This window comes from Taeniopygia guttata, chromosome 9 (assembly GCF_048771995.1).
Source record: "Taeniopygia guttata chromosome 9, bTaeGut7.mat, whole genome shotgun sequence".
NCBI lineage: Eukaryota > Metazoa > Chordata > Aves > Passeriformes > Estrildidae > Taeniopygia > Taeniopygia guttata.
In genome coordinates, this window is record NC_133034.1 from 24,508,010 (window position 1) to 24,532,751 (window position 24,742).

Consider the following 24,742-nt stretch of genomic DNA (forward strand, 5'->3'; position numbering starts at 1 on the left):
ATTTGATGATTAAAAACGTGTATTTTACATGCTGAATCCAAGTTTGTGTTTGAAATATGTGGAAATTATTGATTTTAATGCTGATTTTTTTATATTTGCAGCACAAAGAACTGGAACACTCCATTGATTTTTGACCTGAAGGAAGGGACTGTGAGTTTGATTCTCCAAGCAGAAAGGTGCCTGAATTTAAAATGCTCATTATGAACATAATATAAATATTAAGTAAATAAATTTATTATCTATACTATGAATAAATTTATTTATTCTATTACCTGTATTATAAATCCATTGATTTATTTATTATAATAGAATTATTTATTCTATACTTATTAGTATTTTATACTAATTTTTTGGTATTTTATACTGTTTTATACTTTATTATATACTTATTAGTATTTTATACTTTATCATATACATTATTAATATTTTAATAGTATTATTTATTATAATAGTATTATTTATTATAATAGTATTATTTATTATATTTCCTTCATTGTATATATAATGAACAAAATAAGCTCAAATTGAAATACCAGAAATAAACAAAAAATACCCAGATAAAATCATAAATATTTGATATAATAAATATTTCTCCTAGAAGAGGATAATACATTAAAACAACCAAGCTTTTCCATACAGAACTTCCAGAATATCTTGAAAATTTAAAGTTTAGGAATGATGGAAGCTGGAAACAAAGTTGCAGGATATTAAACATTTCCCATTGTTGAAAATACCATTTTTTATATAATTTACTGATTTACTTCTTTGTAGTTGGGGTTTTTTTTATTCTTTTTTTTTTTAGGCATTTTCTTCTCGTGGATGGTGGAGGACTTTATTTATATTCCTATGAAGGCAGATTGATTTCCTCTCCAAAATACCCAGGCATGAGGACAGACATTTTAAATGCCCTGACGGTGTCCCTGAGCAATGACACCCTGGCAGTGAGGGACAAGGCTGATGAGAAGGGTAAAATCTGCTTTATTTCAGATAAAAATACATGTATTCAGTATAAAAATGAATTCAAGTTATGGGTCTCACTTGAAATTTATTGAAAAACTTCAAGAGAATGGTTTGGCTCTGAATTTCCAGTTGATCTATGGAATATTTACAGAATATTGAATAAATTTTTACTCCCTGATGGCATTTTTAAATTTTCTCTCTTTCTAAACATTGATAAATTGTGGATCAATCTGATATTGGAAATGTGGATTTGTTTAGATTATGGATGCAGGCTTTTATCACAATTTGGTGTCATTTCTGGAAAGCTCCATTTGAGATAGGAAATGAAAAATAGGGATAGGAAGTGGAAATTGAGTTTTTATAAGATTTTTTTCAACACCATGGGAAAGTCACTGGTAAAACTCACATGGAATATTTTATCCACTTGCACTAATTTACACTCAAAAAAGAATGGAGTCACTGGAAAAATCCGTTAAGAATTCTGCTTTTATTAATAAACTATACAATTATTTTTCTTCAGTTATCTACATCTTTGAAGCTTTATCTGGGAAGCCACTGGGTGATGGAAAACCTCTGACCCACAAGGTAAAGTGGAGGCTTTAATGTCTTTATTTTACTTAGAAATTAAGAATCACTAATGGTTTTCCTCAATTATGGGACTAAAAACCCGTGAAAGGTTTTAAAATCTTAATAGAAAGGAGCTTTTCAGCTGACTTTTAATGCTTTGTGTTGTCTCCAGAATTGTTTTAATCTTCATGAAATTCAGTTTATAAACTCACAGAATCATGGAATGGGTTGGGTTGGAAAGGACTTTAAAATAATCTTAATTTTAACCCCATGGAATTATTCCACAGAGAAGTCACACACAAAGTGTTTTTCCAACCCACTTTATCCAATAATTTTGTGCCTTGATTTAAGGAAAAAAATCAATTTGAATGTTCAAATATGAAATCTGCAAAAGAAGAATCAGAGATTCTCTTTTATCTTTTCAGACAGAGATTGTAGAGATTGCTTTGGACCAGAAAGGACTGACAAGTGAGAGAAAAATAGCTTTTATTGATAAGAACAGAGATCTTTTCATCACCTCAGTGAAAAGGTTTGGGAAAGAGCAGAAGATTGTCAAAATAGGTGAGAAAAATTCAAATTGATGTTTGGGAAGATGCTGGGAGGGAAATGAATTTGTACTTAATACCAGAGGCAACATTTTACTTAATAGTGAAATTGAATTGAAAAAAATACAACCTGTGGATTTTATATGATGGAGGTAAAAACAACTTCACTAAATTTTATCTAAATTCTGCTAATTTTTCTAGCAGTTCCATGCAAAGCAGCTTTTAAAATGTTACAAATTTGGGGTTAAAACCTTTAAAAAGCAACCAAAAATGCTGAATAACCATCCTGTTATAATTTGAAGTTTTTCCTGGAAATGTCTTCTTTATTTATTTATTTATTTATTAATTGATGATAATTCTCTGTTGCCTGTAAATGAAGGGACAATGGTGCAGAGTTTGGCCTGGAACGACACGTCCAACATCCTCTGTGGCATTCAGGATTCCAAGTTCACAGTCTGGTATTATCCCAACACAGTCTATGTGGATAAAGACCTTCTCCCAAAAACCCTGTATGAAAAAGATGCCAGGTAAGAAACTTTTTTAATCCAAATATTATTTATTTTAACTATTCCCCTCGTTTCTTAACAAAGGTGCACGGGAGAAGTAAAAGCTGGCCTTGCGACTTGTAAAATTCTCCTGTTTCTTGCTTGGGAAATGAGGATAACGGGATTTATAAGGAAAATTACAAAGTTTAGGGTTGAAATGATGATGCAAGGTTTGAAAGCAGAGAGGTAATAGCAAAGTTTGAATTCTTTCTCATATAATTTTACCTCAGGTTTTTTAAAAAAAAAAAAAAAACAGAAAATATTTATTCCGATGGTGTCTGAAATTAAAAGCGGCAAAACAACACCTCACAGAGAATCCACCTTAAATCCTTTTCCTGTCAAAACAAAGAAATACTGACTTTTTTTTCTTTTTCCACACAGTGAATTCAGCAAGGCCCCTCAGATCGTGAGCTTTGTGGGGAGCCAGGTGACCATCAGGAGGGCAGACGGGTCCCTGGTGCACCTGCACGTGTCCCCTTTCCCCGCAATCCTGCACGGCCACGCCAGCAGCGCCCGCTGGGAGCAGGGGCTCCGCCTCTGCAGCTTCGTCCAGGTACTGGGGCACCACTTTCTTCTTTCTTCCAGGATTTTTCATCCAGGAGCTGTCCTGGCTTGTAAGATAAGCATGGATTCTATTTTCTTATCTCTTCCAAGAACAATGTCTCCCTCCGGGGAGATATCTTCTGTTAATGGGCCATTGAACGACTCACTGCATGATGGTAAAGTTCCATCATCCCATTGTGAGATGCTCCACCCAGAGGGAGGAGCCAAGCGCCCCTACCTGCATAAAATCAGCACTTTTTGGGACACCAAAGACTCTATAATCTCAGGATAATTTGAATACCAAAAATTCCATCATACCTGGGGTGATGCTTGGTTGGATTCTGGCGAGGATTGTTTGAGACTGATGGCCAATCCAACCCACCTGGGGCTGGATTCTCACAAGAAGGCCACAAGTTGTGAGTGAGTTAGATATGGTAGTTAGAACAAGTTTAGAACAAGTAGGTCTGTAGTTTTAGTATCTCCTTTAAATAATATATTAATGTCTTATAGTATAGTTATAATAAATAAATCATTCAACCTTCTGAACTGAGTCAAGCATCATTTCTTCCCACCGGCTTCACCTGCATTCACAATAAAATACCTTTGATTTTTGGCAATATTCACAACCATTTTTGATGGTTTTAAGTGTTCTGCAATAGTCATCTCTCCTTATCAAATGGTGCAGCTCATTTCCAGCCTGCTTTGTCACTCATGCAAAATGAGGTGGTTTTGTTAATGCCATAACATCATCATTCCATAAATTCCGTGATAAATAATAATTCTTATTTTTAGCCACACCAGAATCCAGCTGGATTGAACACAGATGCTCTCAGAATTCAGTTCTAAACTTAAATTTTCTTAAAGTTTTTAAACTTGAATACAGGTGCTCACAGAATTCAGTTCTAAACTTAAATTTTCTTAAAGTTTTTAAACTTAAGGTCTGGGCTTTAATATAACCAGTATTTAAGGTCTGGGCCCTAATGTAACCAATGAAGAGTGACATTTCCACAGTTACCTGTTAATTTGCATCTTTTATTTAACTTATTTTTATTTTCTTCCTTTCCCATTGCTTTCTTTTGTATTTAATTAGACAACAGGAACAGATAAGGTGAGTGTGGTAGTTTATAAAACAATATCCCTTCAAACCTTCCTTCCCATTTATTCCTAGAAAAGTTTAGTGCCTTAAATGTGTATTTCAGATATTTGTGTTAAGTCATATATAAAATAATAATAAAAAGGTTAAAAAGTAATATATAGTATAAATAATATCTATATTTTATGTATTTATTTATGAATAAGCAAAATATATAAAAATATCATAAAAAGTAATATATAAAATAATAATAATAAATGTTTTAAAAGTAGCATATGAATATATAAAAATAAATAAATAATATATTTGTGTATTTATTTATACATTTATAAATAAACAAGATATAAAAATATAATAAAAAGTAATATGTAAAATAATAATTTAAAAGTGTAATATTATTATTACAATGAAGTTTTTCTAATTCTGAGAAATAATGAATAATTTCCTAACAAGAGACTTAGAGCACAGAGCCATAAAGGACACACAGAGAAATGTAATATCACACATAATTTCTAAACCTTGTGTAGTTGCTTTGAGGAGCCATTTGCAGCCTGACGATGACCATTTGAAGGTTCCCACGTTGTTTTTGTTTGGGATTTCAGGATCAGACCCTGTGGGCTTGTCTGGCTGCCATGGCAGTGGCCAGCCAGGAGATGAGCACGGCTGAAATCGCCTACGCAGCCATCGGCGAGGTAAGGACCCAGCTGGGAAACTGTCGGAACTCAAAATGTCCCTCAGACATTTTTGGGTGTTATGGGCCCAGGTCAGAAGAATTTGAGACCCTGTCAGGCAGCTGGAAACAGCTGTGATTTTGGGTTTGAGCCATGGAATGATTTACCAACCTTGCAGGGAGAACAAGAAGTCACAAAAGTTTAGATATTAGAGTAGAAGTAGTCACAAAGTAAAGGGAAGAATTTTTGAGTCCTGTACAGGGGGGTTTTGGTTTTGTACATTGGGGTCAGAGGGTTTAAGATGGAGGGATTTGGGCCTGCCCTGTCCTCCCTCTTTCTCCTTCCTCACCTCCATGTTCTTGGTGATGTTGGCACTCACAGATTGGTTTAGAGTAGAAAAGCACCATTTAATATAGGTAATAGGCATTGGGGAAAAACTGTACCCATGTAACACGTAATGTACCATATAAAAGATAGAAAAGCACCATTTAATATAGGTAATGGGCATTGGGGAAAAACTGTAACATGTAACACGTAATGTACCATATAAAAGATAGAAAAGCACCATTTAATATAGGTAATAGGCATTGGGGACAAACTGTACCCATGTAACACGGAATGTACCATATAAAAGACAGCAGCAGCCCTGGGCAGAGGGGGAGAGAAGAAGCAGTCGGGAGTCAGAGAGGATGTCAGGGTGTGTGTGTGCCTCTGCCTGAGCTGTGAGCAAACCACAGCAGCTCCAGGAGAAAATCTTTTAGATAAGTTGCAATAAACTGCCTTGAGACCAGAGAACAGAAGACAACTGAGCCTTTTTTTGGAAGCACGGGTTGGAGAAGTTTTTCCACCACACGGAGCCACCCCTGACCTAGGGTGAGCTCCAGCAGAAAATAGAATTAAATCCTTGGAAAGCCAAGCTGCTGACTGCATTTCCTGCTCACAGATTGACAAGGTGCAGTACATCCATTCCATTAAGGAGCTGCCCTCCAAGGAGTCCAGGCTGGCTCACATGCTGCTCTTCAGTGGGAGCACGCAGGAGGCTGAAACCCTCCTGCTCCAGGCAGGCCTGTTCTACCAAGCCATCCAAATCAACATCAACCTCTACAACTGGGAGAGGTAGGCATTTTTCCCATTAAAATACAAAATTTTAAATACAAAATACAAAAAAATTTCTTAATTATTTCCATCGGTTGTTATATTACTGACTCACTTTATATCTTTTAATCACCCACCACTTCAAAAAAACTAATTAAATCTGACAATAACCACAAAAAACCCAGCATTTTTGTATTTAGAAAATACAAATATTTGGTGATAAAAGCCCAAAATATTCCTGGAAACATTTTGAAATAACATTAGTTTGCTTTCTCATCGCTGCTAGCACAGAGGAGCCCTCAGTGATGCCCCAGACTGGCTGAGGAATTTGGGCTGCTTGGAAATGTCTTGATGCTAAAAATAAAATTGTGGCTACCCAGACTCCCAGCATTGTGTAGGTGGAGAAAATATGAATTAAAGCTGAGAAAACAAAGAAGGAATTTGTCATTTAAACAAAACCCCCACATTTTCTGAGTTGTTTACTCCTAATTTCTCTCCCGTTACATTGATACATTCAGGCAAAAGGTTGATTTTCCCCCACAAATCTGTAATTTTGTTTTGTTACGAAGCTGTGTCAGGGGAGGTTTAAGCTGGATATTAGGAAATAATATTCTTTTATCTAAAAACTCTCTGTAGATCAAATATCAGTGTTTTTAAGCCATTGAGAAGAAACCAAGTGTGAGTAATTCATTAAATCAATCCAATGTCTGACCTTTTCCACTTATGCAGTATTTATAAATGTTATATAAAATATATAATGAGTGTTCAGAGCCTATTTCTGACTAGAAAAAAATTACTAAACATTATTACTTTTGTGCTACACTCTGAAATATTCTTCATTTCCATGAGATAAAAAGCCTCCTGGGGTTAAATTAATGATGTGATGAGGTCATCAGTGAGAATAATTATTGGGTTTTTTTCATCACTGGCTACTTTTAACCTCCTGATCCTAATGTGGGCTTGGATTTGGGATCTCTACCCTGACCTGGGTGGTTGTGGTGGTGCCAGAGCATTTCCCCAGCCCAATTCCTGCTCCCTTGCAGAGCCCTGGACCTGGCAGTGAAGCACAGGACACACGTGGACACCGTCCTGGCTTACAGGCAGAAATTCTTGGAGGATTTTGGGAAAAAAGAAACCAACCAAAGGTTTTTGCAGTATGCAGAAGGTGTAAGTGTCCCTCAGGGTTGTTCCTGCTGGAGGGTGGGGTGGGTTTGCACCTCAGTTTTCCTTCTGGGGTTCAGAAGTGAACAGAAATGTGGAATTTTTACAGGTTTTGGCTTAATATTGGGCTGCTTGGCCAGGAATAGCTGGGCATGGGTTGTATTTGAAGATTCACAATATATAGATTTAATACCTGGTGAAGATCACACAAGTGAAGGCACAGTTTATAGAAAACAGGGAGTTAAACTTTGCCATGGTTTCCAACATTTTTTCTGGCATTTTATGGATAGAAACAGTAAGAAACTTTGAAGGAATCAGAATATTAATGAACACAAACCATTCTGATTTAAAATACGATCAACAGTTCAATATCAATTTATTGGAAACCCTCTGCATCACCAGAAAATTAATTTATTAGTGTTTCACTGAAGGCACATCCTGAAGGTCAGCAGCTGGATCTTGGATTCCACTGGAATATTTCCACACATTTCCCTCAGGAGAGGCACAATTCCCTCCTGTCCTTCTCTCCTCCTTGTTTCTCAGTATTCCAAGGGAGGAATGCTCCAAAAAGGTCTTTTCTTTGTGTGGAATCCTTTTATCCCCTGCAGCTGAGGGGTCAGGGAACACCTGGGCTGGGAATTCCCATCCTTCCATGGACACTGCCCAGAACTCTTGGAATAAATCTGGATTTCCCATGGAAGGTCATTAGCTTTGGGCACTTTGAAGGAGTCTCATTTCCTAAGTAAAAGTCAGCACCTAATGAACCATTCCACAGTCATTTACCTGGAAATACAGAAAATAAAGCACAGAATCCAAGCATTTTTACCCTGCAGCTTTTCCAGCTCTGTGTGCTCTGTAAAACCCATTATAGAGCAAAAAATCACAGAAATTCCCTGATGCTTCTGATGGACATTGGAGATAATCCTGATTTTCTAAAAATTCTGGAGGAAGCTGCAGATTCCAGAAGGATTCCTAAGGAATCCCACCTTGGCAGTGACAAGGTGTGAGCAGGATGGTTTTTCAGCTTACTCAGTCTTGAAGGTTGGAGATTTTGAAGCTTTCTGAAATTTAATTTGGAAATTTGGATATTTTCTTGAAATTTGAATTTCACACTCAGGAGATTTCTGGAGGGAAAAAGTCCTTTTCCACACCCAGGTGCTGGAGGTCTTTGCTGGATCTGTGAATAGGAGGGATCCACATAATGTGAATTTTAAGCTGTAATTAAATTCTGCATGGAACCTGTCAGACACAGAAAGCAAAATCAGAAAGAAATTGAAAAGAAAAGCAAGATTTTGTGTTGCTGTTCCTTCTCAGGGATAAAAAAGGGTCTCAGTTTCCCTCTCACAGACTAAAACCTCTTTAGGCTTAAATAAAGAGTTTTTTTCTCTCTTTTCTGCAGCCAGGCAGGATCTAAAATTGTGCTTATTTTACATATCAGGTTCTCAATACCTTACACATACCCTGAGAATTCTGGGCCCAGTCAATGCCTCTAGAACTGAGGTGTTTTTATTATATTTTCACCTGAGAATGTGGATGTTTAATTTCACTTTCTCTCTTGGAGAATCTCCCCTGTTATTTCATTACTTAATTACAGGGGAAAATTCCCTGTGCAGCCCTTGAAATTCTTCTCCCATCCCACCTTTGCCAGTGTTAATTCTCCAGCAATAAACTGAGCTGCACAATGACATTTTTGGATGTGTTTTTATGGTCATCAAATGCACCATGATCAGTTTTTTTTCCTTGTCAAGCATTTTTTGGGGAAGGAACAACTTTTCTGCCCACGTTTGTGCTGTGATATTGTGCTGTGTGTATTGCCTGGGGTTTCACTGACACAAAACACAGCCAGAAAATGCCAATTCTCTGCAGCTGGAGAAATGCCAAGGTTAAAACCAAACCTTTTATTGATGCAGAAGGGCAGTTTCAAGCAGGAATCTGATTTCTCGTGGAGCAGATAACTGGTTTGATATCCTATCAGCTCCTTGGAGGAGACAGCACTCCTAAATTAATGATGCAGGGCTAAATTTTCAGTAACAGGACGCTGATGTCATAAAATTAAATTAGAAGCAGGTTATTTTGTGTTTTATTGTCAGACACAATGAGATTTTATTGAACTAGCTCAGGCTTGGTTTATTTTAAAGGTGAAGCTCAGTTACAACTCAGTTGTGCCTTCGTGTCTTCCATGAGTTTGGGTACCCAACACTTGATAATTGTATTTTTAAATGGAATAACTGACCTGGCTCTCTCTGATGTTGAGCTCTGTGTGTTTCATTTTTCTCTTCTTGCAGCTGGAAGTGGACTGGAATAAAATCAAAGCCAAAATAGAGATGGAAATTGCTAAAGAGAGAGAACGAGCAGCAGCCAGTGCTGCGGGGAGGAGCAGTGTGACTGTGCAGCAATAATTCACATTTTGGGCACCTTCAAAGTGCTGCTTCAATATTTCTACTGGTTTGTTGTAAAAGAAAAAGCCACAGCAAACATTTTGTGGGTCACAGGAGTGAGAATTTCTGTGGATTTGAATCTTTGGGTGACACACAGGAGGAATTATTTCCTTTCATTTTGAGCTGGGTTTATATTCCGATGCCAGTGATGACTGCATATATGAGAAAAAAGGGAATTAACAGTTCCTCTCTTAGTGATTTTAAATTTTTATTACCATGAATATTCTTTAACCTGGGTTGCCTCTACTGAAATCACAATTTGAGCCCCAAGTTAAGCAGTTTGGTTATTTCTGCAACCCCAGGGACCTCTCCAGACTTGTTTCAATTGCCCTAAAACAAATTTAGCAAACTGGAAGTGCTGAAAATGAAAAAAAAACAAAGCTTGAGCCTCTCAAGTACAAATATTTCCCTCACAGTAGAGGGAATACATATTTGTTAGTGAGTTTTTTAATAGATTTCAAATAATTTCAGCAACTCAGGTTTGTCACTGAGCAAAACATTCAGCAGTAAAAGGAGGTTTTTTTTTGTTTTAAATACTTTGGAATGTGCTTTCAGGGTTGTTGGAAGTAACAAACAGCATTTGCAGCATCTGACGTGCAGAATTGACAATATTTAAAATAAGAGAATATTTCATGTATTTTTTCTGCCCAAAGCACTTGATTTGTAAATAATTTTTTTTAACTTTATGTTATTTCATCAAGATACACTTTCCTTTGTTTCACACCAAAGCTGGCTGCATTCTCTTCATGTTATAAATATATTACCAGTTTGTTCATCACTGACAAGGTTTATTATGTATCTTCCAAATGTTACCAGCAAAATGTTCAATATCTGTACATACAGCAAATTTGTAAATCATTCTGTGACCCTTCCTTGTACAGTTCATAAATTTCTTAATAAAACCAAATTACAGTGGAGGTTTTTAATGTATCTGAGAGCTGCTGCATGTGGGGATCTCCCCTGAGTGCTAAAAAAAGAATATTTGGGGTATTTTAATTAAATTTGGAAGGGATGGGAGAGGTGTTTAATTGCATTTTTTATCACAAACATCCTGGTGTTAAATAGAAAACAAAGCAAAATATTTTGGAAGAGCACTTTTATTTCTTGTTTTCACCAGGTTCCAAATACAGTCATGACCCTGGGTATGAAGTCAGAATTTCAGGATATTCTCAGGAGAAAACGTTCCTATATGACTTTACTGGCAGGGATTTTAGGGATTGTCATTCCAAGCTGGTTTTTCTGGGGTTTGCAAAGTTTTGCATTGTATTTTTACCCGTTTTCAGTTATTTTCAGTATTAAGTAAAAATAAATAGCAGAAGGATACAGATGTTTCAGGTACATTTTGGTTACATTACTGCCCAGAACAAGAAATTATTTCAAAACCCTCTTTTAAAAAGAAATACCTCTTATTTAATTATTGACTGCTTAATTTAAACCATCATAAACCAATTTAAAAAAAACAGAGAATAATTAACATTATTAAAATGCAATAGTTTAGGTGCTGCTGTGATGGATCAAAAGTCAAAAATAACCCAAATTTTGCCATAGCAGGGTGGGAGTTGAGTTGGTTCACTTCATTTAACCTTGGCTGCAGTAAATCCTCTCTGATTATAAAAAGGGAGGTTGAAAAATACATCTTTAGTTGAAAATTAAAGTTCTCAAATGAGGCAAAAGTAAAAGCTCAGGTGGGTGTTTAAATCCTACTGCATATTTGTAATAGTTCAGAGGAAAAATTAAAAATAGCTTTTGTTTTCTGGTTTTTAAGGCAATAAAACTTTGAGATCTGGATTTGTCTGTGGGATTTTACCCTTTGGGACTGGCACAGGAGGAAGGTTTGAATCATCTGACATGAAAATTTGATTTTACAGATTATGTGGAACTGTATCCTGCAGAAAAACTGGTGATTGTTGCCTGATTCACTTCAAAGTAGTCACAATTATAAATGAGCAACTATGGAAAAGTTCAAAGCTTTCTAAAATTTAATTCTGAAATTTTAATAGGTATTACTATTAATATAAAGTTTGTATCACCTACCGCTGGGGGCAGGTTGGAGAGCAGCTATTTACTATTTTTATATTATAGATATGTTTTTATATTGGTTTTTATTAAACATTTTAAGACCTCGATTTCTTTATTTCCATGATAACAGAGATGAGATTTTACTCTGCAGGGGATGGGGAAGAGCCAGGGAGAAAAACGGTTTTTATGAATTGATCACATGTGAGAATCTCTATTTCCAAAGTTTATTTGTATTGATCCAAATCAGTCAGGGGTTGCTTTGTGCTATAAAATTTCCAATACTGAAATTTAACCTTTTTAAATTTAGTTAGGTGCCTTTGCCCTCCTGGAAAAGTTTGGGAAAATAGGATGGGCTGGTACCTTCGGGGAAAGAGCCTGCACAGAGCCTGGTTGTACAAAACAATTAAATCTTTCATTATTTGTATTTTTCATGAAGGGTTTGCAAGAATTATTTCACTTTCTATAAAGAAATGACTGTGCTAGTTGGAGCCCTGCAGTTTGAAAAGCTGTAATGTGTATTTTAAATAAACCTGCAGGTTTGCTTTGCCATTAGAGACACCTTCAAGAGAGAGAAAGGAAAGTGAAAGGAGCTCGTGGCTGCTGCACACCCTGTTCCAAGTGCTAAAGCCGAGCTAGGAAAGGACAACAAAAGGTATTTAATGCAAGTTTTGGGTGAGCCGGGCTGAGCTGGGCTGATGCTGCAGGAATAATTCAGGAGCACAGGAGGCACTCCCGGCTCCTTCAGGGCTGTTGGAGGTTCCTGCCTGGCCTCGGCTTTGGGGTTTGTCTCGCTGATGGAAGAGGTGCCACCCGTGGGTTCATTCCCTTGGAGCAGGAGGTGCTGAGATTTCATTTGCAGATTTTTGGAGGGGTTCCCTCCTTCTGCTGCCCAGGCCAGGGGGCACAGCCTGGTCCTGCTGTCCCAAAAACTCCTTCTGGCACCCGTGGGGGTGAGGATCACCCACTCGTGTCCACACAGCAAAATCCCACAGCCCAGCCATCCCAAAATTCCCGGGAAACTCGAGCCCAGGTGAGAGCAGCTGGGAATGCTGCACCGAACCACAACCAGAGCTTCCCATCCTCCGTGTCCTTGCGCTGGAGGTGATGTCCCCAAGTCACCTTCCTCCTGGAACCCCTTCCAGGGCTGTGCCGTGTCCCTGTGGGGTCCTGGTGTCCTGCGGGCTGTCCCGGCGGTGTCCTGTGGTGTCCCTGTGGTGTCCTGCGGGCTGTCCCGGCGGCTCCGGGCAGCGTGTCCCACTCCTGCACGGGTCCCTTTGCGGAGCATTCCCGGGAATTCCAGTGTCCCCTGCGGTGTCCTCCCGATGGTGTGGAGCATTCCCGGGGATCCCCGATGTCCTTTGCAGAGCCGGTGTCCCGCAGGTCACCGTGCGGGGTGGAGCATTCCCGGGGCTCCTCGATCCTGCCCTCGCATCCCTGCTGGGACACCTGGGGCTGTCCGCTGTCCCTCCCGGGGCTCCGGAGGGTGAGGATGAGGATGAGGATGAGGATGAGGATGCGGATGAGGATGAGGATGAAGATGAGGATGAGGATGAGGATGAGGATGCTCAGCCCCGCATCCCCGCGGCCGCGCCTCCTCGTAGCTGGGCAAGTGCGGCAGCTCCACGCCCACGGCCGGTCCCGGCGGGCCGGCGATGCTCCCGGGGCTCCGGAAGATGAGGATGAGGATGAGGATGAGGATGAGGATGAGGATGAGGATGAGGATGAGGATGAGGATGAGGATGAGGATGAAGATGAGGATGCTCAGCCCCGCATCCCGCGCTGCGCCTCCTCGTAGCTGGGCAGGTGCTTCACCTCCTCGTAGCTGGGCAGGTGCGGCAGCTCCAGGCCCACGGCCGGTCCCGGCGGGCCGGCGATGCTCCCGGTGCTGCCGGTGCTGCCTGTGCTCCCGGTGTTCCCGGTGCTCCCGGTGTTCCCGGTGCTCCCGGTGCTCCCGGTGCTGCCGGTGCCCGGTGCCCGGGGCGCGGGGCGCGGCCGGCGGGGCGCGGGGCAGGCGCGGCGGCGGAGCGCGCAGCCCGCGGCCAGCAGCGCCAGCAGCACCAGCAGCGCCGCCAACCTCCGCGCCAACCACCGCGCCCGCGGCACCCACGGGGGTCCCGGAGCCACCCCCGGAGCCTCCGCCACCCCCGGGCCCGGACAGCCGCCCCCGCCGCAGCGGCCGCCCGCCATCCCCGCTGCGCGCCCCGCCCGCAGCGCCGCGCTTTATCCGCGCCCCGCCGCCTTCGGGCCCTATCGGATATTGATCGATGCGGCCGTTTGGCCGCCGTTCATCCCCTAATGGGGCCGGGGAACGCGGCCAGGCCGGGCTCGGCCGAGGGGTCGGGACACGGGGACAGCGGGACCCAGCACGGGGAGGAACGCAGGGATGTGGGGGTGAGCGGTACCCAAGGATGGGAGGGTGGATCTGAGGATGCAGGGACGGGCAGGAGCCAAGGACACGGGGATGTGTGGATTGGCAGTGCCTGAGCCTGGTGGGTGAACCCAGGGGTGCAGGGATGAGCAGGAGCCAAGGACACAGGGATGTGTGGATGAGCAGTGCCTGAATCTGTAGGGGGTGAACTCAGGGGTGCAGGGATGTGTGCAGGAGCCAAGGATACAGGGATGTGTGGATTGGCAGTGCCTGAGTCTGTAGGGTGAACCCAGGGGGTGCAGGGATGTGTGGATGAGCAGTGCCTGAGCCTGTAGGGTGAACCCAGGGGTGCAGGGATGAGCAGGAGCCAAGGACACGGGGATGTGTGGGTGAGCAGTGCCTGAGCCTGTAGGGTGAACCCAGGGGTGCAGGGATGTGTGGATTGGCAGTGCCTGAGCCTGTAGGGTGAGCCCAGGGATGAGCAGGAGCCAAGGACACGGGGATGTGTGGATGAACAGTCCCTGATCCTGTAGGGTGAACCCAGGGATGCAGGGATGTGTGCAGGAGCCAAGGACACGGGGATGTGTGGATGAGCAGTGCCTGAACCTGTAGGGTGAGCCCAGGGGTGCAGGGATGAGCAGGACCCAAGGACATCAAGGCAAATGACACCTGAGCCACGAGCAGAGCCCAGCGTGGATTTTGCAGCTTAAAAAGAGAGGCAAAAGCAGAGTCAGAGCAGGCACTGACAGACTGGGGCCCTGGTACCTGTGCAGGCACAGTGAGACCTTCTTTTTTCATTTTGCTTGGCTTTTATTCCTGCCATTAAGGTTTCACAGGTCCCTGTGTCACCCAGTGATGTCCCAAACCACCCCCTTGAGCACAGCCCCTCATCTGTGTGGTTTGCTGATTACCTTCAGCTTAATTGCAACATCGCAGCCAAAGGGAGAGGACAGGGAGCTGTCATCATGGAAAAACTGACTAACAGCAAAGTCAGTAACACGGCAAAAACTGACCAGACCTTTTCTGCTTGGTTTCCTCTTGGGTGACCCTGCCAAATCTGATAGGCAGCTGCTGACCCACCTACGTGAGCCTCACGGGGGGTACATTTATTTCCTTTATCCTGTTTACCCGCCTGGTGATGATTTCCCTGCTGATAGCTACAAGCCACCCCCTGCTGTCGGCCCCACTTTGGGGTAATTGTGTGTATGACACGTTTTGGAACGCTCGGGGGCAAAATTGAGGGGAAAAATTCTCAGCTGTGATACAGAGTTTGAGGAAGGAGGTGTCGGTGGCGCTGGGCTTCTGGCAAACCAGGAAAAGCTGTTGTTTCTCTCTGAATTTCAGGGGTTTATTCTGCATCTGTGCCCTCATTTTGGGGATGTTTCTCCCTGCAGAAGGAGGCAGGGGCTGGGAGAGGAGGGCAGCGGGTGCAGCCCCAGCTGCTTTAGGAGCTGCTGCCTCACTTTTCTTTGGGGGCTGATCCCTGCCCATGGCCAGCAGGATTTGGGGTGCTCAGCAGCACCTCCAGGGCCCCATTCCCAGCAGAGGTGACAATAACTGATGTGGTGTTTTGGAGGCAAACCCAGAGCGAGCAGCAGCGCCTGGAGCATCCTGCCTGCCTGTTAATAGAGCTCAGCCTTTCCACAGCATCTCTGATCAGCTCCGAGCTCCATGAAATATTAAAGCTGGTTGATAGCTCGTTAAACACACCGTTTTGGCTGGCCCTGAGTGCTGGGAGCTGGGCTTTGCTGCTCAGCCTGCAGCAGCGGCTCAGGAGCTGCTCCGTGTCCCACCACACAAGCAGCATTGTGGCTGGAGAGTGAGCAGGAAGGAATAAAAATTGCAATTCTGGCATGCAGCTGTGCCCTGCAGCAGCCCCAGATGCCTCAGCCCCGTGCCTGCCTTGGGAAAATGCAGGAACACAGGTTCAGGAGGAACCAGAGCCAGAGGATTCATCCTGGAGTGGATGTAGGGGCTGCACCCTCTGTGGGTTTGGGGGATTTGGGGCATTTGGGGAGGTGCAGCTGCCTCAGCTGCTACATTTTGGAAATCTGTGGGGAGTGGGAGCGTGGTGGCAGGCAGGGATCTTTGATTCCAGCAGGATTCCAGCAGGATTCCAGCAGGATTCCACAGGCAGGGACACCTTCCACTAGAGCAGGCTGCTGCCAGCTCCATCCAAGCTGGAATTTGTCTGTGAGCACTGGGGCAGGAGCAGGAGTTGTGAGCAGGAATAAACTCATTATTTTAGTGGCCACATCCTGCCTCCCCCATCCCAAAATCTGTAGGAAACCGACTTTGAGGCTCCCTGGAGTCAGGTAAAACCCGGAGCTGCTCTGCTGTTTCTGGGAAGGAGCTTTCAAGCTGATTTTCTCCAGTTTTGCAGGGGATGGACAACTATTGATCCTGCAAATGACCCCTGCAGAAATCCATCGATCCTTTTGGAGCAGCAGATCATTAAGGTTCGACTTCCAGACCTTTCAGGTGGTGCCAAAGTGCTGACACAGCAAAACAACCATTTGGTGGTGTCATTGTCCCTGGGACCTTTGGCATTTGGGGACCTCCAAACTCTTCCCCACAGGAAGCTGCTCCATAAAATGCTCTTTGCACATCTGAATTTCCCTTGATGTGTTTTTTTCCCTCAAATATGGGAAAACTGCTCAGGAAAAAAACCTCATAATGACTTGAGGTTTGTTTTTGGGAAGACTCTGAAAGGCTCGTGTTTGGTAGCTGGAAAAATCCCATGGATTGATGGAGGGAAGCACAGCTTTGGATGTTGATAGGAACAAGCCCAGCACTCTCAGCTTCAATATTTTAACATCTGATAGATCTGAACCTTGTGATAATTGAGGCTTTTACAGAAATTAAGGAGCTAATGGTTGCTGTACTGGAGGTTGGACAGGAAATCCACATCCCTGGAAGTGTCCAAGGCCAGGTTGGAGCACGCTGGGATGGTGGGAGGAGGTGGGAGAAATGGGATGAGTTTGAGGGTCCCTTCCCACCCAAACCTATCCAGGATTCCATGAAAATCAAACACAGCCTGCTGGGAACCTCCTCCAAGGCCAAAATAATCCTTAAATCCTTCTTAATAGAACAAAGTAGTTGTTAATATTCCTGCAGAAGCTGCCAGGGCAGCTCCTCAGGAAACCCATCCCTCAGCTGGGAGCTCGGAGCTGCTGGAATCAAACTCCAGTGCCTCCCCCTGCTCCAGCACATCTGTGCCTGCAAGAAGGCCCAAAACCCGAGGAGATGACTCTGCAAATGTAAAAAACTCCACCAGCCATTACCTCACAGCTCAGAAATCTCCTCTGCCAGCAAATATTTGCTGTTGGACTGTTTAAAACCCGGGGAAAGTGAGAGAGGCTGAAACCCTCCTGACAGCTCTGATTCCTTCCCAGGCTGTTAACAAGTTTGGGTGTCCTCCAGAAATGAAATGTGTTTTCTGTAATAAATCAGATCGAATAAATAAATAAAATTCATTCATTGCTATCTATCATGTATTTATTTCTGTATTTTATGTATAAAAGATTTATTTCTTTAACATTATTTTCTTTTCTCCAATAAATAAAAGATGGAAGTATTAGGGCACTGATATTGATATCAATGGGTTTTCAGGCTTCCAGCTTGCATGTGACACTTAAAATATTCTTCCTTATTCCTTCTGCTGCACAGAAGCATTAGAAATATTGGCTTAGACTGCTTTTCCCTTTGCAATAATTCCTCATAATTAGGATTCTAATCCCTTGACTCCATGGAAAGGCTCCCACTCATGCATTGACTGTGGCTGAGCACATCTTCCTAGAAGGGATGATTTGCTGGTTTTCCTTGGAATCAAAAGACCTTAAGCCCTAAAAGTGATTCCATGATGAAACCACACAGGGTAGAAACACCAAAATGTCCTAAAAGGCACTAAAGCCAATTTAGATGGAAGGCTCCCTGTGGTGGTTTGGTGTCAGAATCTGAGGTATTGATGATTCCCAGATTGTAAAAGTCTCTGTCTGTCAGCCCCGCTGCCAAAGCAGAAGCCATAATTGGTCTGTGCTGTTTCAAGGTTGTTTATTCTGTTTATCTCTAACATGTTCTGCTGCCCTGCTGCAGCTCTGTCCTGCAGGGCAGCGTGTGGGGCTCTGCCCTCAGTGGGATGGTACAAACATTAAATACCACAAACTACCTGTGCTGGATTTACAATAACGTGCCAATATCTGTCACCTACGTTGGACAGTGTGTCCCCAGCCTGAACCAACAGAAAAATGCCAACACCACAGTGAAACATGGAGGGCATGAAGAAGGAGAAAAAGGACAAGGCACACCCAATTTCCTCCATCTTGGCCCCTTTGGACCCCTCATCTAGAATCCTAAAATTTTACTTTTGCACCCGTGCCACACTTAATTATTACTCTTATCAAACACTCAAAGCTTGTAATTCATCCTGTAAGACTGAAAACTCTTTTCCATGGACAGAGATCACAGCCAGTGTCTCTGGGGACTCTGTCCAGGGGGTCCCTGACCCCTGCCAGGGTCCCAGGGCAGCCAGAGGGAAGCTCTGGATTCCCAGTCTGGAATAACCAAAAACTTTTTTTCATTTTGAAATCTTTTGCGTTTTCCAGGGAGCAGCAATTTTCCTTGTTAGTCCCAGATTTGTGCCGTGATTTCAGCCCGCTGTTATTCACAACTCAGCCCCAGAGCCGGGAATTTCAGCTGATCCCGGCTGCTTCCCGGCCATTCCTCTGGAATTCCAGCTGATCCCAGGAATTCCAGCTGATCCCAGTTTTCCTGGAGGTCACCCTGGCTGCATCCCAACCACTTTCCATTCCACCAGAGTGGAATTTTGGACAACCCCTTTCTGCATCCCAGCTGCTTCCCTGCCATTCCTCCAGGAATTCCAGGAAATCCCAGTTTTTGTGGGGGTCAGGAGAGGGGCAGGGAGTGAGCACCAAACCCTTTCCCGTTTCCCTCTCTTTTCATTTTTACCAAACTCAACATTTGCCACCCCAGTGTGTCCACAGGGGCTTGAATTCCCTGGATTCCCTGTGCAGCCTGAGACTTTTCCCAGGGGAAAATCCAACACCCAACTGAGGCTGCTCAGGGCATCACCCAGGCAGGAGGCTGTTAAAAAATGGGGAAAAAATTGAGAAAATGAAGGGGAAAAAAAGGGATAAAACCCTCTCAGTTTTTTTTTTTCCAGGAGTGAGGGCTGTGTGCTCCACAGGGAAAATCCTCAGGGAAAGATGCAGATGCAAGGAGGGATGATGAGGATGCTGAGGAGGCAGGAGATGTTTGACCCTGCTATTTTTATTCTCCTTAAACAACCGTGTCAGCCTTGGAGGCGGCGTGGAAAACAGGGAAAAGCTCTGGAATGGCCCCTCCTGGATCCATCCCAGGCCCTGGGGGTGCTGCTGGCACTGGCCTGTCCCTTTTGGGCAGCACAAACTGCTGGGATGGCTGGAGAAGGGCAAATATTCCTGCTGGAAAATGAGGTGGGTGGCTCCTGCTGAGCCCCAGCAGCAGATTTGCCGTGTCCAACCTCCGCTTCCTGCTGGGGTTTGTTGCTTCACTGTGACATTTAAACGCTGAAAATTGGGTGGAAATAATCAGGGAAGTGGAAATGAGGGAAGTGGAAATGAGGGAATTGCTCGCTGGTGGCGATGAGGGGGTGGCTCTGGAGCTCCCCAGGCTGGGGGGATCAGGGGGTGCTGAGCTGGGTTGGGGTGGATGATGTCCTCAGAGCCTCCTGTTCCACACAAATCCACCAAAAACACCAAAAAAACAGCAAATAGTGAATGTTCTGCAGTGCCCAAGCCCAGGACTCCGAGCTCCGATCCTCCAGAGTGTCCTTCCCCCTCCTGGAGCCCCAAAAGGTGACAGGAGTTGCAGGAGCCACCAAAAGTTTTGTTGGAGCTCCTGGAGTGGCACAACCAGGACGGAGTAAAATCAGTGAACATCCAGAAAAAATATGAGGCATTGAAACGTCGATTTTAAGGAATTTGGAGATTTTAGAGGAGCTAAGATTTTAGTTAGAGATAAGCCTTACTAGAATTAATCAAAATAAATGAGTAGGCCTTGATGAAGTTAGGAGTTAGTAGTTAACTAATAACTGATTGCTCGTCAGCACAATGTTTAGTTAGCTGGGTTTATAATGAAGAATATAAAGTGATAAATTGCTTTTAGGAATATAAGACAATTGTGGCCTCCTCTGTTCTGAAACCAACTCAAGACAAGGAATGGGAGTTACACCAAAAGTTCATTTGTCATATTGGTATTGAAAAGGTAGAAAGGTCAGAACGAGGAAGACTTCATTGACTTCCTCATTTTCATGGGACCCCTCCCCATGAAAGGGACACCGACCCATTTCAAGGAACAAATAGACAAAGCGAGGAATGGGATGTACCAAAATGATGAAAATGTAATATATATTATATTATATTATATTATATTATATTATATTATATTATATTATATTATATTATATTATATTATATTATATTATATTATATTATATTATATTATATTATATTATATTATATTATATTATATTATATTATATTATATTATATTATATTATATTATATTATATTATATTATATTATATTATATTATATTATATTATTATATCATATCATATCATATCATATCATATCATATCATATCATATTACATTATATAATATATATTATATAATTATATAATATGGATAATATATATAATATTATATTATATATAATATAAATATATTATTATAATATTTTCAAATAACAATTATTTGAAATTATTATTTCAAATAATAAATTTATTAAGAATATCAATCATATGAATAAATTATTCCAATTAAATTTGGACTCAAACATACATAATAAATTATTAATTACATTTATTACTTTGGGTTTTTTTTCTGATGACGGGGTAACATTATTATGAATCCTGGGATCTCCGAGGCTGGGAGGAGGCGGGATGGGCCGGGAGGGAGCAGGGCTGGGCAGCTGTTGCCATCTGCAGGCGGATGGAACATCTGGGCTGGTGTCTGGGTTTGGAAAGGCAGATGTGCTAAGGAGGGCAGGGACCTCCCCTGTGTGACCCACAGGGGCTCAGAGACCTTGGCACAAAGTCAAAAACATTTCTGCTTCCATTTTAGCCCATGGAAAAAGCTGCCAACTCTGTGTGAGGAATTACAAACCACAAGGGCTTGAGTAGTGTGATATTTGAATTAACACAGGGTGGAAAAGTAGAATTTTGGGGTTTTTAGAATGAGGTTCAAGGGGACAAGATGGAGGGAATTGGGTGTGTCCTGACCTTCTTCTCCTTCTCCTTGCCCTCCATGTCTTGCTGTGCTGGTGACACTTTTCTGTTGGTTTAAGGTACAGACACACTGTCCAACATAAATGATCGATATTGGCACAATATTGTCAATATAGTCACATAATTTCTGATATAAAATGTAAACGTTGCCCAAGGTGACGCAGTTTCCATGGCCGAGCTGCTGGCCAGAGCTCAGCAGGTCAGAGAGAGAATGGTGACACTTTTCTATTGGTTTAAGGTAGAGATTCACAGTCCAACATAAATGATAGAAATTGGTGCAGAAATTGTAAACACACCCAGGTAGTTTTGAGTTTATAATGCAGGAGCTGCCCAGGCCTCAGGCAGATGGCCACGGTGGATTTGCTCAGAACTCAGCAGGTCAGAGAAGGAATGTTTAGATAAAAAGGAAATAAACAGCGTTTAAAGCACAATTGGAAACATTCCAGGCTCCTCCTTTGGCTGCGTTTGGGCCAGGGAGGCAAAGACTCTTTATGATCTCTCTTGGGGTCACCCTGACCTAAAGGAACCCCTGAAATGAAAAAATGTAAACCTCCTTTCCTCCAATTGTTACAAATTTGAAATTAAGAGGGGCTTTCAGGCAAGAATGTGGGGCAGGAATAACAGATCTTTAAAAATATAAAATAAACAACGCAGTGAACCAAAACAACACCGACAGAGTCAGAACACAACCTGACACTCTGTTGGTCAGGTCACAGTCCAGTTGGAATTGTGGCTGCAGTCCTCCTGGAGTGTCAGGTGTGGAGGGTTTTTTTTTATTTATTTATTTTATTTCTTCTATATTTTGTAATTATATATTGTTTATTTATTTATTTAATTGTGGGGTTTGGGGGTTTTAATTGTACATATTTATTTTATTTATTCTATATATTATTTATTTATTTTTGTATGCATGTTTATTTATTTTAATTAATTTATTTTATTTATTCTATATATCGTTGAAAGGGGAGCAGGAATTCCATCCTTGAGCTGAGTACAAAGGGCTCTGGGTGAATCCTGGGATTCAGCTGGGGCTGGAATGAGAAATCTGCATTTCCTGCCCAAAGGGTTCCAGTGCAGGAGTTTGCAACAAAATTTTGGTGCCTCTTTCTCATTTTCTGTTTAGAGCTCTGGTAAATGCATAAATTGCTCAAATAGTACCCAAAAAGTGAATGGATAGCCTGCTAAAAGTAATAATAATAACAATACCACTAGTAATACCACTAGTAATAACACTGGTAATAATACTAGTACTCGTACTAATACTAATGCTAACAATACTAACAATACTAATAATGCAAATAATACTAATAATACTAATAATGCTAATACTAACACTAATACTAATACCAATACTAATACCACTACTACTACTACTACTACTACTACTACTACTACTAATAATAATAATAATAATAATAATAATAATAGAAGAAAGTGAAGAAGAGTAACAGAAGAAGGAGAAGGAAGAGGAAAAGAAGAAGAGGAATAAAAGAAGATCAAAGAAAAAGTAGAAGGAGGAGGAAAAGAGGAAGAAGAAGGAAGAAGAAAAGGAAGAAAGAGAAAAAAGGAGGAAAAGAAAAGGGAGAAGTGTCATGAACTCCTGTGCTGAAAATCCCCTGGAAAACCAGAGAAGAAAGAAGAGATGACTCTGTCTCTTCTCAACTCGGGGTTGGGATTTCTCAGAGGGAAATTTGGGATTTCTCAGAGGAAAACTCAGAATTGGGATTTCTCAGAGGGAAAATCGAGATTGGGATTTCTCCGAGGGAAAATTGGGATTGGGATTTCTCAGAGGGAAACTCGGGACTGGGATTTCTCAGAGGAAAATTCAGGATTGGGATTTCTCAGAGGGAAACTCGGGATTGGGATTTCTCAGAGGGAAAATTGGAATTGGGATTTCTCAGAGGGAAAATTGGGATTTCTCAGAGGAAAACTCGGGGTTGGGATTTCTCAGAGGGAAAATTGGGATTGGAGAGGTTTGGGCCGAGCTGTGGTGACTCCACAAAGCCGAGCTGGGGCTGTGACATTCACGGGATGTTTATGGCATCATCCTCGGCCTGGGGACGCCTGGAAAAGCTGGAAAATGATGCCTTGGGAAGGCACATGGGGCTGGAGCTGGGAAAAACAAACCCCCTCTGAGTTACCCCGCCTTCCTCCTCTCCTGCCTTTGCTTTCTTTCCTTATTTATTCTCCGCCCCGGTGATTATTTACACTCCCAACAGTCGTGCCATGAACTTTCCCCACTTCCTCCCCTTTGTTCCAGGCTGGATTTGGGGTTGTTCCAGGGGATTTCCTTCCCTGACGCTTCCAAAGCCACCCCTCAGGTCACTTTTCCAGGGTGTCCCATTCCAATCTGGTTCATTTTGTTGGGTTTCCATCCCTTTGACACCCCCTTTGCAGCCCAGCGCGTTCCTGGGAGCTCTGCGCACGGAATTTCCTGGGAAAATGGATTTTCCACAACTCTTTGGTGTGCTGGGGCTGCAGAGGGTGGGATTTAGGGTGAGGGGCAGAACTGAGGGGGTTCCCAATCCAGAACATTTCGGGAGTTGAGCGCCTGGAGCAGCGTTCTGAGCCTGGGTTCGCTCAAGCACTTCCATTTGTTTACAGAGATTATTTTCATTTCTGCTCTGGGCCTTGGGCAGACACACAAAAGAGAATTAAAAGGGAATAAAAAGGGAATAAAAGCCTCTTAACCAGAAGAGTTTTGATGCTCCTGGAGCATCTCAGCAGTGCAATAAATCCCGAATAAATTCCCACCCCCTTCACCCCAGAGCTGCTCTGGGGTCGGCGCAGGGAGAGGGGAAAATGCTGAGATTTGGATTGGGGCTGGAGCAGCTCTTGGAATAAGGGAAATACCCTAAATAAACATCTGAGCCTCCTTCAAAGGGCATCTCTGGGCACAAACCGAGGTGACTTTGGGTGGGGTGAGGCTGTCAGGAGCTTTCCCTGTCTGCAGCTCCGGAATTCCCCTCTCCCAGGGACGCTGCAGGGCTGGGGGCAGGTGGGAGCCCCCCACTGCTGGGGCTCCGGGATTTTTTTTTTATTATTCCCCTTTTATTCCCCTTTTTATTTTCCTTTTTTTTTTTTTTTTTTTTTTTAATAAAAATGCCTGAATACGCTGCAGGTTTGGGCTAGTTTTATTTTTTATTTTTTATTTTAACTTTCCCATTTTTTCCCCCCCAGCAGCTCTGCCAGCAGCAGCAGATCCCGACGCGTCCCAGCCCAGGTGAGACAGAGCTTGGAGCGACCGAATCCAGGAAAATTCTCCTTTCCCGTGGAAGGGGGGTTGGAACGAGAAGAACTTTGGGGTCCCTTCCCACCCGAACCATTGGGGGATTTTAGCGTAATAATAATAACATGTATAATAATATATGTATACTAATACCTGTATACATTATACATGCATAAGAATAATATACATGTATAATATACATAATAATAATGTATACA

General features: G+C 42.6%; 2 protein-coding genes across 8 annotated transcripts in view; one reads left to right on the plus strand and one right to left on the minus strand.

Annotated features, from left to right (window-relative positions):
- The window catches only part of IFT80 (intraflagellar transport 80), a 30,871-nt gene extending 20,336 nt beyond the window's left edge, over nucleotides 1-10,535 (plus strand). For 5 of the 7 annotated variants that reach the window (XM_072933507.1, XM_072933509.1, XM_072933506.1 and 2 more), the window contains 11 exons: nucleotides 102-176; nucleotides 803-966; nucleotides 1,481-1,545; nucleotides 1,953-2,088; nucleotides 2,452-2,599; nucleotides 2,999-3,170; nucleotides 4,251-4,268; nucleotides 4,856-4,945; nucleotides 5,868-6,040; nucleotides 7,063-7,186; nucleotides 9,466-10,535. In XM_072933507.1, the coding sequence (XP_072789608.1) occupies nucleotides 102-176; nucleotides 803-966; nucleotides 1,481-1,545; nucleotides 1,953-2,088; nucleotides 2,452-2,599; nucleotides 2,999-3,170; nucleotides 4,251-4,268; nucleotides 4,856-4,945; nucleotides 5,868-6,040; nucleotides 7,063-7,186; nucleotides 9,466-9,579 (1,279 nt within the window). In that variant the 3' untranslated portion in view covers nucleotides 9,580-10,535. The remainder of the gene's footprint in view (nucleotides 1-101; nucleotides 177-802; nucleotides 967-1,480; nucleotides 1,546-1,952; nucleotides 2,089-2,451; nucleotides 2,600-2,998; nucleotides 3,171-4,250; nucleotides 4,269-4,855; nucleotides 4,946-5,867; nucleotides 6,041-7,062; nucleotides 7,187-9,465) is intronic. The other 2 variants (XM_072933511.1, XM_072933510.1) reach the window with 2 other exon arrangements.
- A 2,305-nt stretch (nucleotides 10,536-12,840) lies between these two features.
- C9H3orf80 (chromosome 9 C3orf80 homolog) lies at nucleotides 12,841-14,004 on the minus strand. The gene has a single exon (XM_072933515.1). The coding sequence runs from the start codon at nucleotides 13,822-13,824 to the stop codon at nucleotides 13,399-13,401; it is 426 nt and encodes a 141-aa protein (XP_072789616.1). The 5' UTR covers nucleotides 13,825-14,004; the 3' UTR covers nucleotides 12,841-13,398.
- Nucleotides 14,005-24,742: the final 10,738 nt, after the last annotated feature.

Excerpts from the sequence above, each read along its gene's own strand:
- C9H3orf80 (XM_072933515.1), bottom strand. The coding sequence starts at position 13,824 with ATGGCGGGCGGCCGCTGCGGCGGGGGCGGCTGTCCGGGCCCGGGGGTG.